This window comes from Spermophilus citellus, assembly GCF_964194105.1.
Source record: "Spermophilus citellus genome assembly, chromosome: 5".
In the NCBI taxonomy this organism is placed as follows: Eukaryota; Metazoa; Chordata; class Mammalia; order Rodentia; family Sciuridae; genus Spermophilus; species Spermophilus citellus.
This window is the reverse complement of record NC_138186.1, coordinates 76,121,705-76,143,641: the sequence shown is the minus strand read 5'-3', so window position 1 is coordinate 76,143,641 and position 21,937 is coordinate 76,121,705. Positions and strand designations below refer to the sequence as shown.

The 21,937-nt window shown below is 31.5% G+C and overlaps 1 protein-coding gene across 1 annotated transcript in view; it reads left to right on the top strand.

Annotated features, from left to right (window-relative positions):
- EYS (eyes shut homolog) overlaps positions 1–21,937 on the top strand; it is a gene marked incomplete at its 5' end in the record, with an annotated part of 1,607,607 nt that overhangs the window by 955,776 nt on the left and 629,894 nt on the right. The window contains 2 exon segments of the mRNA XM_081294994.1: positions 7,105–7,295; positions 12,234–12,325. Coding sequence (XP_081151120.1) covers positions 7,105–7,295; positions 12,234–12,325 — 283 coding nt within the window.

Below are 21,937 nucleotides of genomic sequence, written 5' to 3'. Positions count from 1 at the left end.
AAATCAAAACAAGAAAAGAAATCTCATTTTTATTGTTTCAGTTCAATGTTTTTCACCCTGATGATGCTAGGCAAGGTAATAAACTAAGAAGGGAAGAATAGAAAGAAAAATCTCCTTACTCACAAATTATATATAATTATTGAAAATAGAAGAGTTCAACAAAGTTGCTCGATATACAATAGTCAATTACATTTCATATACTAAAATAATGATTTAAATAGTAGTACCCGAAGAAAACCTACTTAAAGTAGCAACAAATTCATAAGGTTTCTAGAATACAATCTAAGGAAGTAAGCCCATGAGCTTTAGAAATAATTTTAAACAAAAAATGTTGCAGAAATTTTAAAGAAATGGAGATGTATACTATGTCTTTGTATAGGAAGCTAAAGTATCACAAAGATATTAGTTATTTATACTTTTTCTATACTATAAACAAAAGGAATTTGAATCAATTTATATATAATAAGGGTTTTTATATAGTTCATTAGGTTTCATATATAAATTATCCTAATGTCTACATAAAGTAAAAGGGTACAAGGTACAGGATAAACAACTCAAGCCTATGGAAGGAGAATAATATGCAGAACTTGCCCTACCCGCTACCGAGATAAGTCATAAAGCTCACTAACTCAGGGTTTAATTGGCTTAGGTTTGATAATCTGTTCAAAGGAATAGAATAAATTCAGAAAAAGATACATGTATGTGAAAGTATAACAATTAACAATGCAGATTAATAAAGGAAGGATAACTGTTCTGTATGTCATCCTAGAGTTGTTGATATTCTATATTACAAGACAAAAGCAAAAAGAAAGTTTGAAAAAAGTCTATGCAAAGCAACTGGCAACAAAGGTTGTTAAACACAGGAGTAGCATGCTTGGATTTTTTTCTTTTAGAAAGAGAAATTTCTCCTCCTTACAGGTTGCAATAAAGAAATGTTCCTGATAATCTATCACCATTTTCCAGTGAAAGGAAAAATATTATTATAATAGATGTTATGCTTCCTTTTGAAAAGACTGCTGATTGCTTTCAGAGAAAACATATTCAACTACATAATTAGTTCTCCCTGAGTTTTCCTTACAATCATTTATTTTCTTAAAATCTGCCTCTATAATTTTATATTTATTATATGTTTCCTTTGGCTACACTGAGGGGTCTCTGCAAATTTTACATTACATAGTCCAGCTTTAAGTTTCAGTACTCTTGGTTATGTGTAAATCTTTTTGCTTTATAAAACTAAAACTTGCTCTATAAATTATGTCACTGACTTTTATTCCATGTACTAATCAATCTGTGAAAAATCTATGAAAGGAAAAATATTTAACAATAATTTATCTTGAAATATGCTTAGTTCATACAATAAAAACAAGAACATTTTCATAGAGCATAAATCTTTAAATTGCCTGGGGAAAAATATCATTTCAAGAAGCATATTATAGAACCCAACAAAACCCAGCATTTAACAGTGAAGATCGTACAGAATAGGAGAGAAATCTTTGCCAGCTGCTCTTCTGACAGAGAATTAATATCTATAATATTTAACAAACTCAAAAAACTCAGTATAAATAAGCCAGAGCCCATTCAATAAGTGGGCAAATGAGCTAAACAGACATTACTCAAGGACTAACAATTATATAAAAAACATACAACATCTTTGGCCATCAGCAAACTAAAATCAAAAGTACAGTGAGATTCCATCTTACTCTAGCCAAGATGGCAATAATCAAGAATACAAATAACAATAAATACTGACAAGGATGGTAATGGGCAGAGGGAACTCATAACTCTGTTGGTGGGAATCTAAATTACTAATATCACTCTGAAATACAGTTTAAGGATTCCCCAGAAAACTAATAATAAAACTATCAAATGATCTAACTATACCTCACCTTGATATTTATCCAAAAGAATTAGGTTAACATATTTTAGAGATAACATATATACCCATGCCTATCACAGTTCACAATAACCTAATTGTGGAATCAACCTATAGAATGGATTAAAAAAATGTAGGATATATACACAATGGATTTTTATTAAACCATATGGATGGACAAAATTATGTCATTGGCAGGAACATGGAGGAATCTTGAAAGCATTATGTTAAGTAAAATAAGTCAGAATTTCAAAGACAAATGTCAGATGTTTTCTCTCATGTGGAAACTAGAGGGGAAAAAGAGGGGGAAAGGATGTTATGAGAGTAGAAGGAAGACGACTGGTATAGAGGAAGGGTATATATCTGAGTCAGGGAGAGTAAGAGTAGGTATTGGAGTGATACAGATCAAATTTTGTTATATGTGTATATGAATATGCCACAATGAAATTTCACACCTTGTATAATTAATGTACACCAATAAAATTTTATCACACAGTGTACAGAGGGTTAATTCTAGTTTTCCTATTTTCTTCTGCTTTATTCATGAATGGTAAGCTAATTGAGATGAATTAAAATGGATTATGTAAAGTTGAATTTTAAGGTTAATTAGACAATTTGTAGAACATGGAAGTATAAAGAATTTAACATGGAAACTATTTTGTAATAATAAAACCCAAGCTCTTCTCTCTAGGAATAACATAAATTTAGAGAACCAAGTCAGAGAGAGTATCTGTGGCTAATTTGTGGTTGCTGATCTCCTTACAGATAGAGTCAAGAATCAAGATGTGATATAGGTTTCTCAATGAATAGTGTTGTAAACATTTATCTGTTATACATGAAGGTATAAATATAAGTGTTACACATTTAAGTGTTATACATGAAAGTTTTCTCAAAGTAATACTTTATTAACAGAAAAGAGATATGCATGCACACACATATCACAAATATTCAATATTATTTCCTACATGTTATTTTTTAAAAACATGAAATGAATAAGGGGCCATCTTGCATTTGAGATGCAAAATATTTCTTAACATTAAGCTAGGCTGAAGACTCCAAAAAATAGTACATAATCACTCTTTGCATGAATATTTATGGATTACATTGATATTCACAATAACCTATTAGAAATAGGTCTTTCATATCTATCTTTTACTTCAAATACCTAGTATTCATAGAGTCATTATCAACTTGTGGAAAATCCTGGTATTCAGTTATTCCTCACAGTAATCCAACTAACACATTTAATCATATATAGAACATAAACTATGAAAAAGATGCTGTTCTTTACAATATATTTAGAATGTTATTATCTGCTAACCAATATATAAAAAAGTGGTTCAAACTAAGATTAATTGATTGTTTTTCTAATTACTTATTTTTATTTTAAAAATATAGTTTTGGAGAAAATGTTTATATTTATCAAAGGATTAAAATTATACATATTTGTTTTATATTGTTTGTTTATATATATATATATATATATATATATATATATATATATAATATATATATATACACACACACACACACACATACATAAATACGCACAGACACCTATATAACTCAGAATCACTTTTATTCATTTATTGTAAAATATATTCTATTATTCCATTTGAAAAACTTCTTTAAGATGTAGAGATAGAGTCCTTAATTCCTAATTTTCTTCTAAATACCCTTTGAAATTTTCTTCATTCTCATACAATAGCAGTGACCACAGGTTAATAAGAATTAAGTATTCCCACACTTGTATATCAAAAAGAAAAATTTTGCCAGCTTCTCATCTATCAACAACCAAGATTCAAACAAATTTTGTGTGTGTGTGTGTGTCTAGACTCATCCTTAAACTTACTCTGAACTGCTAGATGCAAAGGCAAAAATTGCCTCCTAGAAGCTTAAGCACAAAGTTTAAAAGATAAAAGTTTAACTCTATAGGTAGGATACATAAGGAAGCACTTTCAGTTTTAGTATCTGGATATCCAGATATTTGTAAGGAAATAAATCTTGAATCTGGTAAAATATAGAATTAGGTTTTAAGGTTTTCTTCCCAACAAAATACTAATCTTACCCAGTATAAACCTATTTGCATAGGTGTCAATGGAAGCTGATCTTATCTGCATCCACATTGGAGGGCTTTACCTGTGACCCAATTCTAGTTAGTTAAGTTTTGGAAGTTAACTTTCCACAATTTGGGAAAGATTTTTTTCCTCCTCTTACACTGCAAATATAGGAAAACCAGGTTAGATGGACAAGAATGAGGCAGTATGTCACTTAAACTGCCTCTGGTTGCCATATTGGAATAATGATAAAAACAAGTTTGAGGTTAAAACATACTCTGTAAACATCAGAATATACAGAAGGAGGTAATCGCTGTAATTTAAGAGTAGCCAGTTGAGCATTTGCATAAACATACATTCATCTCTAAGCCCACCCTGTTACCATACCTTTTTTTCTTTAGTGCTTACTGGGAACTAAACACAGGGGCACTCTACCATTCTACATCCCCAGGACTTTTTAGTGTTTACTATTTTATTTGAAGACAAGGTCTTGCTAATTTCCCAGCTTTGGGAAAATTCATATCCCCTTATCATATGATGACCACACAATTCATATAACAATCCTTCTATTTAGGAAAATGATTATTGAAAGGAACAAACCTTATATTTAATTCCAGAAAATGAAAAAAGATGTCCAATTATTAGACTCTATCTCATCATTGCTGGAAATTGTCTCTATATTTATCTTTTCTTCACTCTTCTGTATTTTATTTTTTAATCACTGTTCTTATCCAACTAAAATTTTTGTTAAATGTAAAAATTTGTTTTCATGAATTTGAAGAGGAAAAAAAAACAATTCAGTACACTTTGTAAAATATTTCCTCAACTTTATTAATCCAAACCAAATAGAACATCATTTTTCAAACACATATTAATAAAAACAATCACATTTTTTATGATAGACAGTAAGTCCTTTCAATGCCTTAAAAAATTAAATACTATGCTTAGTACTTTGGATAAAATGATATACCCCAAATTGAGCATGTGTGGAATTTTGTATAAAGCACTAATCACTTAAGGACACAGCCACTTAATGTTTTTAAGAATAATATATCTACAAATTTAAAGAGATTTTTAATTAGCTACTATCATTTGGGCAATATATTTATTTCTAAAGTGTTTGAAATGTTAGGGCTTTTTTGTATTGTTTTTCACTAATATTGCATATATTCATGTTTTAATGTTAGTCTTTGAAAATACTTTACACTCCTTCATAATGTGAACTTTAAATCAAATGAATATTTGTGTCCTTTCTCAGCTCCAACAAATGTCTGAAACATTTAAAACTATGTAATACATGAAATTCTAATTATTATTTTTCAGCATTACCATTGAAACTGTATGAAGAAAAATATCTGTCTATATCTCATAACAACAAAAAGATTAGAATGTCAAAACTGAAAGCATAATGTTCTGTTTTCAATCCTTTTCATTAGTGAGCCAAGCTTCACTAATGAATTCCTTGATTAAAAAACAAAGCCCAAATGTTTTCTGTCAGTATTTCAAGATTTCTTATTGCTGATTAAAAGTAAAAATATATTTGAGGCTTAGCTGATTTTTAAAAAAAAAGTTTTTAGCAGGTTTGAAAATTCAGCATGAACATTGTCTCTAAAGCTTCATTGAAAATTGTATCTGTCACTGTTCCACATAGGCTATAAATTCTGTTGAAGTGTAAAAGTACAGATTCAAAACACAGTGTTTTTCTATAGTGGATATATATTTTAGCACACTAAAATTCACAAACCTTCATGAATTATCTTTTCTATGAATTAGAAAGAATTATTTAGAAGTTTTTTTAAAGGAGGCACAGTTGTTGGAGGAGATGTCACAAGAGAGCAATAGAAGTGAGAAAATGAAAGGAGATTAATTCTTTATTTCAAGAAGGTCATCAATCAACAATATCAACTGAGTATTTATAAGCAAACAGTGGCTTTCAATATCATATGTATAAGTATGAAACTGCTATAGTAAAATCAATTAATTTGTACAATAAGTGTTAATAATTATAATAATTAAAATAATGAACAAAATAAGTGTTTCAGGTTAAGAATGCCTAAATAATAATGTGAAGTGTATAGCAACTAATTCTAAGAAATAAGCTATATAGTTTCATTAATCATACATTTATAAATTTACAAAATTAAAATATCAAAATATGGGCAGGGAATGTGGTTCAAGCCGTAGCACACTCACCTGGCATGCTCGGGCTCTGGGTTCGATTCTCAGCACTGCCACAGTCCAGCTGCAGCAAAATAACCGGGGGGGTGACGAACAACTTGTGTAGATTGATACAGCTGGAGTGGGAGCCATTTATTGTAGGACAGGAGTGGTATATATACATTCCACACAGCTTACCTTAATTAACATAAAATAGATACAGCAGTCAACCAATAAGGAATCTCCACACTTAATGGCTCGCTGGGGTTACTTCACAAACCACTCCCTCTGGCAAAATGCCAGGAGCCATTCCGACTTGGCTGTGGCTCTCAGCACAGCACCACATAAAAATAAAATAAAAATGTTGTGTCCACTGAACATTAAAATATAAATATTAAAAAATTCTCTCTCTCTCTCTTTTTTAAAAAATATAAAAAAATAAACTACTAAAATATTTTGCTCAAGATGTCTTCAAATTTTATTTGAAATATTATGCTCATGAAGATATCATTCAGAAGGCAAGGGAGGTTTATAAAGAAATTTAAATAATATAGAATATTGATGTAAAAAGGTGACAGTTTATCTGGTTTCAGGTATTGTCTATCATTTCTTCATAAGCCACCCCCACCAGAATAACAAAAATAACATAAATCATAATTTTGTATCAATATTTTATAGAAGCAATAAATATAAGGATGTCTTTAGAAAATGTTCCTGTTTCCATTGACTTTTTAAAAAGTCTAAGTAAAGCAGTTGAAGAATAATCATCTAGACATCCCTGCCTTCCAAAGAGATTCTACAATGAAACCCTCAAATTCAAAGTAATAAGGCCTAACCATTTACATGATTATTTCCTCTGTGACTATGCCAAAGGAAATAAGTGCTCAAGCTTGGAATATGAGGAAAGAGTCACATATGAGCCACTTCATAAAACATTATGCTAATATGGATAATGTAAACCCCATGTATTAAATATTTAATTCCAACCTAAACTGTATATTCTTTCTGGCTCCACAGATTTCAGTTGTGTTTGCTATTATGGAGATTCCTATCTAGAATTTCAGAATGTGTTTTTAAATCCACAAAATAACATCACCCTGGAATTTCAGACCTTCAGTCCTTATGGACTCCTGCTGTATGTCAAGCAAGAATCAAATTCAATAGATGGATTTTTTATTCAATTGTTTATTGAAAATGGTACTTTAAAGGTAAGTCCTTCAGATCATTTAATTTAAAGAAAATTTGAAAAAGTTGGTTGACTGCCTGAATTAGTGGTTATTGTTGAAATAAAATTTAAATATATCTTTATCTATTATACTTACCAACAGGCTGTCTCTGTTCTAGTTATATATATATATATATATATTCTGTTTAGTAGTTATATGTATCAAAACAGTATGATTTGCATTAACTTGAATTATCTTCTTTTCTTTATGTTTTTATGTTGACCACTTTTATGTTTTCCAGTTTCCCACTCTCCCAATTATAATCATTGTTACCATTTTTTATAATCTCAACGGGCAGGTGTGCTCTGGAGACCCTTATGTAAAATAATTCCAACATCCTTTCATAGTCCTGAAGAAAAAGACTATTTTCATTATAATATTAACATACTGTTTATCTTTTTCACTCTCACTGTCATAAGTATACAACGGAAATTTTCAGAGGATACATGTTGTGTTCTTATATTTTTTTAAATTTTCACAATGACTTTCAATTTTTAATTTTGTGAATATTGACATGCATAACCCAATTTAAAAAAAAAAACTCTTTGAAGGTCTTAATAATTTTTAAGAGTGCAAAACAATTCTGAGGTAAAAAAATTAAAATTGCTGATTGAACACATGGTAGATTTTATAATTTTCTTATTATGGGTCCTTTTGATTGATACATAATAACTATATATACTTACAGGTGCCTTGTGATGTTTAATATATGCATACATTACATAATAATCAAATCAGTGTAACAAAGAGGAACAGAGATTTCAAGATAATTAGAAGAGAGGGTTTTCACCATTTTTCAAAGGAACAGTAAATATTTGAAGTAAAGAGTCACAACATTTTTCAAAGGCCCAAGATTACACAGATAATAAAATTTAAAAGCCAACTTTGATTTTAAAGTGTATGTTCTAAGCCTAACATTATTGTATCTTAACAAATTACTCATATTAGTATTCTAAAATTTACTTTAGTAATATTATTCTAATCATCATTGCAATAAATTAACCTTATCAGCAGTCCTCTATAGGCAACAATAATTGTATTTTTCCTACCATTCCTTTCATGATGTGATATATCACCATGAATTTCCATGAATGGTCAAGGTACCTTAAGCTTTTAGTAGATTGATTTTGTTGAAATGTTCATTTGTCTTAAGTAATAAAATACATTCAGAGAATTTAGCACAATAGCTGATACAAACATCAACTCAACATAGCAGCATAAAAGGAGAAATATTTTGATTCATTCTTGTATCTGTTTATTCATTCATTGAACTACGTAGCTATCACTTGTCATTATGCCAGGTTCCCAAGATTCTGGAGTAAACAAAACACACTTGGTATTATGTGTTATCTACTAAAAACAACTTATGTTGTTTTTAGTAGATAACACATAATATCAAAAACAGTAAAAAGCAGAAAAAAAAGAAATACAATTACATAATGAATGAAATAATATAACTAATCACCCTGCATCAATCTGATCCTCTAAAAAAATTATCTTGTCTCTGCTCTACAGCACTTTTCTCATTTAAGAGAGAAATCTCCTTTGTCCTTTGAGATGAAGCAAAAATACAGCAGATGTAAGAGATGGTAACTCTCATATAATATAGAGAATTGAGAATTGGTCATGTCAGAATGTTTCCCCGCAGCGTGACTTTTTTTTTTCCTGCTAATACAACTGCCATGACCAAATTCTGAAACAGCTAGTTGCTTTCACCACTGAGGACATCTCTAATCAAAGGCAGCATGAGTAAGTACCAGAACCTGTAGTAGATGTGAATAAAAATGTTTTAAGTAATAATGGAGTATGAAGGCATGTCACTATTTACACTTTGAAATGTAAAAAAAAATTAACTTGTAGTATGTTAAACCAGGACATTTAGGAACTATAAAACTAATGGTTGAAGAAACTTGGAGAATTTCTTTTCCTTAGATTTTACAACAAAGAAAATATAAACTGGCATGTCTGTAATAATAATACTACTATTTTTGAACTGCAATTATTGGACAGTTTTTATTTTAAGAAAAGGTAGTAAGATTTCATAATCTCGGACTGGAGCTGAGCTCTCAGGGTTTGATTCCCAGCTCTGCTCTCAGGAGCTTGGGACTTTGTTTTTATTTTGTGCTTAAGTTTACTCACTTGTAAAATGTGTGGAAGAATAAATATATATTGTGATATTTAAATTAGAAAATAAATACATATTGTGAAATAAATGTCAAAAAGAATAAATTCTTACAGACACAATGAATGGTGTCTAGTATGTAATAACTGTATGTGAGAGTAGTTAGCTGTTTTCTCCCTGCATCTTAAAAATAACCTGCAGACAAACTAAAGCTCTCAGAGAGTGACTGTATTACACATGCTCTTCTGTTTTAAAGATAGTTCATCAGGAATTTCACTCTTTTATAAAAATCAAAGAATCCATATCCTTTTCACTTCACATTATTCTTGCTTAAAATGATTTAGAAGAAATTTCAGTGTTATTCAACCATGATTTTTAGATTCCTCTGTTCTATGATGATTTGTGAGACTGTGCTCCAATTTCCACACCAATTTTTACATATAATCATAAGGGGATTGCATTTACATTACAGTTTTCACAAAGACATATTTATGGCTGTACTTTTAGAGAGATCATAATTTAAGGCTTATTCAAATTCTAGAATGGCAGAGCTGTTTATAAAAATATTAAAAGGAATTTAAGTTTTTAGGAAAGTTTAATATGTCAAACTTATTTTTTAAAAAAAGTATTTTACTCATACCAAAACTATAAGTAGGTATATTCACTGTAAACATTCGAGTATCGGCAATTACACTTTTTAGCTGTGCAATAAATCACTATACATCATTAACTAATGTCAAGTCACTCACCTCAGTTTCCACCTCTAAATACTGCAGATAATAGATGATTTCTCCTTTACAAATTTTTGTTTTTTAATTTGACACTTGCATACTCCTTTTATAATTCACTATATAGAGTAATAATTTTATAAACAGTAGTTATTGTATGTATTTATATTTACATATATATAGTACTGAAGCTATTTTAATAAAAGGTAAAATCAAGTAATATTAATAGAATTGTATGCAAAGTATCTAATAAATGTTTTTTTTTAAAGAGAGAGAGAGAGAGAGAATTTTTTTAATATTTATTTTTTAGTTTTCTGTGGACACAACATCTTTGTTTGTATGTGGTGCTGAGGATCGAACCGGGCCGCACGCATGCCAGGCGAGCGCACTACTGCTTGAGCCACATCCCTAGCCCCCTCTAATAAATGTTTAACTTTGACATTCTTGAATATAACAGAAAAGTAATAATTTAGTAATGACTAATAATTTTCTAGTATATTTGAACAAATTAAGATCATCCCACACGTATACTTTAGTTAATATATTATCACTTTAGCTCAAATAACTATCTTAACTGAGTTTATAAATTTCAAAATATTAAACATAAAAAGCATATAAATTATTACCAAGTTATTAAAAGTTCTAAATGTTCTGTCTTGGACACAGAGTAACAATTCACTAAATAACAATGTTTACTTAGTTATACATGGCTTGAGAGGAATGATTAGCAAAATGGTATGAAATTTTTTTCTACAAAGTGCATATCTGTATTGAAGATTTTAATGTTGCTTAAATACTTCTTAAAATCAATTTACAGCTTATAAATTGATAAAGGAAAGGAACTCTTTGCAGTGGATAAATATTATGAAAATCAAAATATAGGGGCTGGGAATGTGGCTCAAGCAGTAGCGTGCTCGCCTGGCATGCGTGCGGCCCGGGTTCGATCCTCAGCACCACATACCAACAAAGATGTTGTGTCCGCGGATAACTAAGAAAAAAATAAATAAATATTAAAATTCTCTCTCTCTCTCTCTCTCTCTCTCTAAAAAAAGGTTTTAATTATTAAAAAAAGAAAATCAAAATATAAATCAATGTCTTTATATATGTACTACTTATGTGAAGATTTAGATATACCACCTGAAATATAGCTCAATGCACAGGAGTTATGAAACACTAGGCATCTGTTTTTTAACACATATATGAGTTATAGATACCATGTAGATAGAATAAAAATCTTTAAAGTATTTTGGGAGAAACAGCCCCAATATAATCAATATTCTTACAGGCACATGCTTGCTTCGAAAATTAATAAGTCATTGCCCCCCCCACCGATAGGATTAGCAGGGGTACCTGCTCATTCATACCCAATATAGACATGGTTTCCCTCTCTAGACCATGATTTAGTTGGCCCATTAGCAGTCATCCTACAGATGGTCCTAGATGCCCTCAAGCATCAGAAAGCTTGGAAAGTGTGGTTCACTTTTAGAACCTTTAAATCCCTCTTCCTGTGACATTAACATTGGCCTCTAGATTGTATTAACTAGTCTTTGCATTGTTTAACTGCTAGTGTGTGCTTACCAATAACATTTGCTTCTGCTAGCAAAACAGGAAACCTTTTTCAACCATGTTCTCCAAAACACTAGAAAAGACTGAATCATACTAGAAGACTGGCAAATGTTTGTGTTCAATGAGTTTTACATTTGAAATTTAGCACTCTTTACTTGCATATTTGAGGTGTTACTTTTCTTAAATTTCAAACTTATTGTATTCTCAAAGCAACACGAAAAGTATTGGTAAAGATTGTGTCAAAATTGTGGATGTGTAACCGACGTGATTCTGCAATCTGCATTTGGGGTAAAAATTGGGAGTTCATAACCCACTTCAATCTAATGTATGAAATATGATATGTCAAGAGCTTTGTAATGTTGTGAACAACCAATAAAAAATAAATAAAACAAAAAAAAAATAAATAAAATATTTTCCACAATTAAAAAAAAAGATTGTGTCAAACATAAAATATTAATTTCATAGTAAAAATCTGTTTAACAAAAACATATTTTTTTCTTCTAGTACCACTTTTTCTGTGCTGGTGAAACAAAATTGAAAAGCATTCACACTACCATTAGAGTGGATGATGGACAAAGATATAAACTGTTTATCAGGTAAGATACACTTGTTTTCTACTTAATCTCATAAGTAGTAGACTATTCTTTTGGTTATTGTCCTCGTCATTTTAAAATTTAGGTTATCCTGATTAGTATTCACATGTGCTTATATGTGAATTAATGTTTACCAAGCTTTTCTATATATCCTAAAAAAGTGTACTAAGTAAAGAATATTATAGGGGTTATATTGTCAACAAATTTATATAAGCATATTACAAAGAAGCTCTGAAAGCCTCATATTATTTTCCACTTAGAGGAGTTATAGCAATGAAATAAGGCGTTGTTTTCTTTCAATAAATAAAATACAATGTATTCAGTGTAAAATTTGAGACATGCAATTTCCCTTTTCTCTCCCTTTCCCTCCCATCTCAAGTCTCTGTTTAATGTTACTCTTTTCTTCCACTAAACAAAATTACATATAAGAGGTTGTGAGGGGAATGGGAAAATAAACAAAGAGAGAAATGAATTACAGTAGATGGGGTAGAGAGAGAAGATGGGAGGGGAGGGGAGGGGGGATAGTAGGGGATAGGAAAGGTAGCAGAATACAACAGTCACTAATATGGCATTATGTAAAATTGTGGATGTGTAACTGACGTGATTCTGCAATCTGCATTTGGGGTAAAATTGGGAGTTCATAACCCATGTCAATCTAATGTATGAAATATAATATGTCAAGAGCTTTGTAATGTTGTGAACAACCAATAAAAAAAATGTAAAAAAAAAAATAAAAAAAAAAATAAAATTTGAGACATTCAGAAACATACAGAAGAAATTTAAAAAGACCCATTTTATCACAAACCAGAAAAATTAGAGAATGTACATTTCTGACATTTCCAAAAGCTGTATCAGAAGGCAACCCCATTTCTAAGTGCTTGTCAAATCAGCTATAAATCAGGTACCTATCTAAAAAGTGTAACATGATATTTTATTCATTCCTACTTTTATTTTATTTTACTACTTATACTTAGTGGTCTAATTCCGAGGCTGCTGATCCATTTTGATTTGATTTTTGTGCAGGGTGGGAAATAAGGGTCTAGTTTCATTCCTCTACCTATGTATAATCAGTTTTCCCAGCACCGTTGCAACAAGATATTTGTTTTAAACTTTACTTTTTTATTTTTAGCAAAGTATATCTAATTTAGATTAATGTTTTTTCATCCTGAGTTTTACCACTCCCCAGTCCTTTTTACTTTTTTGAGACAAAGTGTCTAAGTTGAGGCTGGCCTTGAACTTGAGTCAAGTTCAAGTTCAAGTTCCAGCCTCCTGAGAGGCTGGAATTTCAGGCATAAGCCACCACACCTGGCTCAATATATGAATTTTAGTGGGAAATAATTCAGCCAAAATAGCTTTGTGGCAGTTTGAAAGTTGAGGCTAATAGAATGTAGGCAAATTTCTCAAGATCATATTGCTCATCAGTGGGGAGCAAAATTAGAATCCAGATCTCCTGCCTCCTAACCTGATGAATGTTTCCACTATGATATGTTCAGTCAGTATTTTTAAAATGACCAAATATCATTTGAAGTCTTCTTTAAAGGAAACATTAAGTGCAAAACATTTAAAAATTTTTAGAATACCTATTTTTCACTGTTCTCATTACAATGCCACTTTTAAGAATATATATCACCCCCCAAAAAAAATCACTTTTTTCCCTCTTTTTCAGTGCTGGGGATGGAAAACACAATGGTGCTTTACCACTAGGCTACAACCCCAGACCTTTTTATTTTTTTACCTTGAGATGGGGTCTTGCTAAGTTGCCAAGTGTGGCCTCAAACTTGTGATTCTCCTGCCTCAGCCTCCCAAGTCACTGGGATAACAGACTGTGACACTATGCCCAGCAAGATCACCTTCATTTATGTGTTATGTCACTATGATAATTTTTCCATTTACATGCATTGTTGTGTTTAATTTGTATTAAACATAGTTGACATTCTTTTGATATTCGATCTAAATCATCTAAATTAAGAAATATTTCTTAATTATGGCCATGGGGTTTGTTTGAAATATTGTAACAGAAAAACTTACAGAAATATAGTCTTGTCTATGATTATCCTTCATAAATAGCAAGAGTAGAGTTCCATTAATTTATTTTCTATGCCAATAAAAATGTTGTTATAAAATAAAAAGGGGGAAATCTTTAATTTTAAGTTAAACACAGTCAAGAATTCTGTATTCACAATTTTTTGACCATTAACAGACTCTTATATAAATAGTTGCACACATTTCACTCTCAACTCTGCACTTTTCCATCTCATTTCTGCTGAAGGATGACATTCCCCTGATATCTGAATAAAGAAGGGACCTTCCTCACATGCTCTTCTAACTGTGGGGAAAAAAGAACAGCAAGGTCCTATGATGTACAGTTCTTACAGAAAGCACAAAACAAACATACTCCATGAAAAACTAGTGAGCTTATTATTTTTTAGAACTAGGAAAAAGACAAGCTGTTCTACAGAGTTACATGGTCCTTTAAAAAAATATATATATGATTACTTAAAATAGAAAACTCAGGGAGGAAAATCTGGAGTATTTAAAATCAGGTGAAACATACAGTTGTATAATGAAGATATTAAAAGTATATATACTCATGCCACTTTAGTGAGAAATTAGCTATAGCTATATTTTAATGAAAGGGAAAATGACAATGGGAAAAGCAGTGGTGTTAGACTACGGAGAAATAACTTATGGTACATTCCAGAAGTAAAGCAGAGCCCAGCACTGAGGTGCACGCCTATAATCCCAAAAACTCAGGAGGTTGAAGAATGAGGATTGAAAGTCAGCTTTAGCAACTCATAGAGACCTTCAACAATTTAGCTTCACCCTGCCTCAAAATAAAATGTAAAGTTGACTAAGGGTGTAGTTCAGTGGTTGAGTGCTTGCCTAGCACATACAGACTCCAAGTACAATCTCCAGTGCTGAAAAACAATTAAATAAAACAGAAATGGGTATGTATCTGTCACTCCAATTTTGAACACCACCCATATATTTAAGCCCAAGTTACTAAGAGAGTTTGAAAATTTGAATTTTCCATCAAACACAAATATTAAAATGGGATGCTGTAGTTTATCCAGGTCTGTTGGTATATTTATAAAATTTTAAATACATTGTATAATAGTTATATTGTTAATATATACTATTTAATATATACAGTATGGCATTGATTGTACTATAACATGTAATTATTCATTTATACATAATTATGTATAAAAACTGAACTTGCATTTAATAATGGACATGTTGGAAAAATTTCTTCATTTAAAGTCACTACATCCATATACCTTGTCCTTGAAGGAAGGTAAAATTTAAGACTCAAAAATAGAATTAAGTTTAGTTTTTCTGACCTCTTCTGCTATGGGACTTTGAGGGATTCGGAGGTTTTTGTTTGGTTTTGTTTTTCTTTTCTTAAATGCTATCATTTAAAACTAGTACCTTGAATAAAAAATACATCCTTCATTTGTGTCTTATACTTAAACTTACAGTCAACATCCTGATTTGTAAGTAAACTGCAGGAATTCTAGTAGAACTTTCTCATAGTGAAATTATTAGTTTTGCTCTATTGTTGGTATGGGTAGGCAGTTTCTTATTTATGAACTGTACAGTGTCAAGCTAGACTCAGAGAGGACATCCTCAGTTATCCTTGAGAGAATCATTTATAAGCTACCCTTTATGTACAGCCTTGTGAACACGTAATAAATTACACACAATTTGGGGGGAAAAAAGAGCATAGTGTTTTTGTGAACAATGAACAATCTGTAGGAAGTTTGACATGTATCATGAAATCTCCACATCAACAAATATTTTCTCCAATAAGAACTGAATACAAAGCCTGAATCCCTTACATTTTGTCTATTAGATGATGACAGGAGAATCATTTTCCTTAATATGTAATGGTATATAAAGGAAGAAAAGGGAATTATTTTAAGATTATTTATGTAGGAAAGAGTGAGAATAAAGTATAAAAGTGCAGTGGTAGTCAGGTAGATCATAAAATTCCACAGTGAGACCTGGGAACAGCATCACAAGCAATAGACATCTGTATAAGAAGCAAATAATATGAACAAAGAAGTGTTTACTTCTTAAAGTAGGGTACAGTAGTCTACAGTACACAACATTTCTGGGGCTCTCCATATCCACTGTACAATCTCTTCTTCTTGGCTCTGGTTTTTTGAAACTGACTTATGTTGATTATATCAGTGGGCTCTATTGTGGGTTAAATTGTGATCCCACAAAATCAGTATATTAAAATCATAACCCCCTAGTACCTCAAAATACGACCTTACTTGAAGATAGGATCATTAAAGAGATAATAGAACTACACGGAGGTCATCAGAATGCCTTTAATATAATATGATTAGGATCTTTATGAAAAGGGGAATTGCAATACTCAGACAAAATTTTCAGAGAAGGAAGACAATGTGAAGTGAAGGACAGAGTCCTAGAACAGATTCTATTCTCACAGTCTTCAGCAGAATTCAAACCTGACAACACCTTAATCTTGAACTTATAACTAACAGAACAGTGAGACAATAAATTGCATTTGCTTTAGCCACTCAGTTTGTGGTACTTTGTAAGACAGCATCACCAAACTAGCATGGTGTCCCCTTGACCTTGAGTTTTCTGCAGGTTCTGACAATGGGAAGCAGTGACAGGTAATGAGAGGAGAAGGAGAGTGAGGGCAGGACTTCTATTCCCTTGACCTGAGTGTGCCCAACAGGCTGGCTGGACTCCTTTCCTGGCACTCTCCTTTACGTTCTGATCACTCCTTACTTCCTTCTAGTCTTTACATGTAAAAGTGGTATCAAAGTAACTCTGTTGACATCTATTAAATATGGATTCTCCAATCTCCAACCCCCTCTTCGCATAAAGCTCATTCATTCAAACATGTTTAAATTACGTTAGTTGAAAAGTGCAATGTGTTTCTACTAAGAACTCAAGTCTCCTTAAATCAGCATGGTGGAGAATAGGTGAGCTAGAAATAACACATGCCGCTTTCTTTTGCACTGTGCTCTCTAGAATTTAGTCATGTGGACAACCTGAATGGGAAGAGCACCTAGAAAAATTTTCTAGCTTTGCATTCAGGAGGAAAAACATCAGTTAAAACAATGCAGGATAGATATGTTAAGAAATATTTCTAAAAGAGAAATAAATAACTGTACTTTTAGGATTAAAACAAAATATAATAATCAGTACTGCACTGCATATAAAACATAAGTTAATATTATGCTATTTATTTATTAAATAATTATATCTTGGTCAAAAATGTACACAATATCAAATTACATATTATAAACTATTGCATTATTTTCTTATATTTCTATTATTTAAACTACCCAACATTTTCATCAATGTTGGTACAATGTGCCTGAAAATGACAAATTATTTCATCTTTACACCATAAAATTTAAGTTTCTGCTGTGTTTGGTAGACAATGATATCTAAAATGCAGCAAATTGTGCATTCAAAAAACAGCAATTTGAAAGAAATCACTTTTTGTAGGTGAAAATTGGAATTAAGATAATCAGAACTGTCATCATAAGTATCAAAGTTGTGCAACTTCTTTTCCAAAAGAATTCTGCCTTCCAGGGTTATTTATAATAATACTATGGACTAAACATGTGGTAACCAAAGCAGGAGGAGTACTTTGGCTCCGAGTGCAGGAAAATCATTGAAGTGGAAAGAAAAGGTAATAAGCCACTTAACCATTTTCCAAAAGTAAAGATTTTTCTTTCTCTAATGAAGTGTGTACATTATTTCATTAATCTTTTCATTAACCACTGTCAGTAGTGTCAAGAAAAACATGCCAATGAAATAACGATTTTATTTCTACTTGAACAAAATAAAGAAAAAACAATTGTGATTCTAAAGCGGTATTTATTCACCCAGCAAAATGTCCCTCTAACATAAATCTACTTTCATTTTCTTTTTACCCATTATACTTTTGTTCAACACAAAATGTGGTTGAAAGACTGAAACTTTGTCATTTAACTTTGGAAAAGAGAATTTAAAGTGTAATCATCATAGGGTCACTTACCCAAAGGAAAATTAAGCTTTATTATAACTCCATCTATTCAAATGCCTTAATAAATTGGTTACTACTTTTTAAAACTTATTTTAAAACAAATGTTAGAATATTCATACATTAAAAAGTGGGACACTTGCCATCATTTTACTTGAAAGTTTGAAACTATTTAACCCAATACAAAAGGAATAAAATAAATCTCAAAAAAGTTATTGCTATCATTCATACTGTAGAGGGACTCAGAGTTCTATTTGTTGTACTAACATCACAGTTTTTGTTTTTTCCCCTGAAACAAGTGATTGATTATCATTGATTAGAAATTAAAGCTGAAACTATGTAGTTGATATTCAGCCTACAGTTTACCAAGAGTTTTAGGAATAATTTTCACCGTGTCTCAGTAGAAAGAGCAGATGTGTTGCCCATCAGAAGTAGCAGGTAGTGTTTATAAGCATTTACTGAGGAGCTATCAGTAATACAGCTACTGTCAGCTGAATAGCCAGGTATTTTACCACATATCTAGGATATAAAAACTCAAAGAGGATAAAAGGCAGAGGTCTGATTCATATTCTATCAGGAAAGATAATTTCCAAATATATTTTAAACACATTTTAAAATGATATGATATATAGGTCAGAAGTAAACAAAATCATAGAGTTGTATTCTTATTTTCCAACATCATGTATTTAGTAAGATAGAAGTGATGGATGATTAATGATAATGGCTGAGCCATCGAAACAGGTGTCTCTGGAGGCTGGACAACACATAGAAACAAAGGCTAGCACATTATAAATATAGATTTCTACAGGTAATTGTTGGGACCCACATTTTTAAATTTGACCTGAAATTTGTCTTGTTTTAGATGTTGTCTGTGCTCTCAACTGATAAAAGAGAGACTTAGAGCTAAAAGTTCTGGCTGCTTGAACTTTCTACTGCTTATTATGCAGTATGGCTTACACTGCCTTTCTAGCTTGCCTCATTTTCCTCTTATCCCTGCAAAGAGGTGAACTCTGTCTCCTATGCTGATAAAGACATTGGAAGTGCAAATTGATAGTTCATAATTTCAATATTGATTTTATAAGAAAACAGAGACTATACAAAAGCTTGACAAAATGAGAAAATAAGTTTATACTGGTCATATTTTTGGAAAACCTTTCTGTTGGTTGTTTCAGTATAAATATAAAAATTGATAAATATTAGGATTATTTCATTAAGAGAAATTTGGAATATTAAAAGCAATTGTTGAGTGATAGATTTTAATTTTCCTAAAGTTGAAAGGCTATGATCTTATTGAGTACATTTTGAAATACTATATACCTTGAATTTAAATTTATTAAATAGTTCTTACTTGTTGATGAAGACTACCACAGTATAATTAACTTACTGAATTAATGTCAGCCAAATAAATTAGTCAAATGTTGGGAGTCAATAGTGTGGAGGGAGGAGAATTCAATTTTGAGAACATTTTAATCAGCAATCATTTTTCCAGAAAATTAACACAATTCAATTTATCCCATAAATATTGTCAGATTCATTTCATAAGTTGAAAAGGACCTAACCTATTTCATTTAGTCTTTTTTCTAAAGTTGCCTTTAGTAATGGAGAGTGATTTTCTGGAGAGGAATTCTGAAGCATGACTTAACAATTGCTTCCATGCAACTTGTTATTTTATGTTCATTGGAATGACTTCAGAATTAGAAGTCAAGATCCCAAAACCAGACAAAGATACTTCAAAGAAAGAAAACTACAGACCAATATCTCTAATGAACTTGGATGCAAAAATTCTCAATAAAATTCTGGCGAATCAAATACAAAAACATATCAGAAAACTTGTGCACCATGATCAAGTAGGATTCATTCCTGGGATGCAAGGATGGTTCAATATACGGAAATCAATAAATGCTATTCACCACATCAATAGACTTAAAGACAAGAACCACATGATCATCTTGATGGATGCAGAAAAAGCATTTGACAAAGTACAGCATCCCTTTATGTTCAAAACATTAGAAAAACTAGGGATAACAGGAACTTACCTCAACATTGTAAAAGCTATATATGCTAAACCTCAGGCTAGCATCATCCTAAACGGAGAAAAACTGAAGGCATTCCCTCTAAAATCTGGAACAAGACAGGGATGCCCTCTATCACCACTTCTATTCAATTTAGTTCTCGAAGTACTAGCCAGAGCAATTAGACAGACAAAAGAAATTAAAGGCATAAAAATAGGAAAAGAAGAAATTAAACTATCGCTATTTGCGGATGACATGATAATATACTTAACAGACCCAAAAGAGTCTACAAAGAAGCTGCTAGAGTTAATAAATGAATTCAGCAAAGTGGCAGGTTATAAAATCAACATGCATAAATCAAAGGCATTCCTGTATATCAGCAACAAAACCTCTGAAATGGAAATAAGGAAAACCACTCCATTCACAATATCCTCAAAGAAAATAAGATACTTGGGAATCAACCTAACAAAAGAGGTGAAAGATTTATACAATGAAAACTACAGAACCCTAAAGAGAGAGATAAAAGAAGATCTCAGAAGATGGAAAAATGTACCCTGTTCATGGATAGGCAGAACTAACATCATCAAAATGGCGATATTACCCAAAGTTCTCTACAGGTTTAATGCGATGCCAATCAAAATTCCAATGGCATATCTTGTAGAAATAGACAAAGCAATCATGAAATTCATATGGAAAAACAAAAGACCCAGAATAGCAAAAGCAATTCTAAGCAGGAAGTGTGAATCTGGAGGTATAGCGATACCGGAGGTCAAACTGTACTACAAAGCAATAGTAACAAAAACAGCATGGTACTGGTACCAAAACAGGTGGGTGGACCAATGGTACAGAATAGAAGACACAGAGACTAATCCACAAAGTTACAACTACCTTATATTTGATAAAGGGGCTAAAAGCATGCAATGGAGGAAGGATAGCATCTTCAACAAATGGTGTTGGGAAAACTGGAAATCCATATGCAACAAAATGAAATTGAGTCCCTTTCTCTCGCCATCCACAAAAATTAACTCAAAATGGATCAGGGAGCTAGATATCAAATCAGAGACACTGCGTCTGATAGAAGAAAAAGTTGGATACGATATACATATTGTGGGGTCGGGCTCCAAATTCCTTAATAGGACACCCATAGCCCAAGAGTTAACAACTAGAATAAACAAATGGGACTTACTTAAACTAAAAAGTTTTTTCTCAGCAAGAGAAACAATAAAAGAGGTAAATAGAGAGCCTACATCCTGGGAACAAATTTTTACCCCTCACACCTCCGATAGAGCCCTAATATCCAGAATGTACAAAGAACTCAAAAAATTAAACAATAAGATAACAAATAACCCAATCAACAAATGGGCCAAGGACCTGAACAGACACTTCTCAGAGGAGGACATACAATCAATCAACAAGTACATGAAAAAATGCTCACCATCTCTAGCAATCAGAGAAATGCAAATCAAAACCACCCTAAGATACCATCTCACTCCAGTAAGATTGGCAGCCATTATGAAGTCAAACAACAATAAGTGTTGGCGGGGATGTGGGGAAAAGGGCACACTTGTACACTGCTGGTGGGGC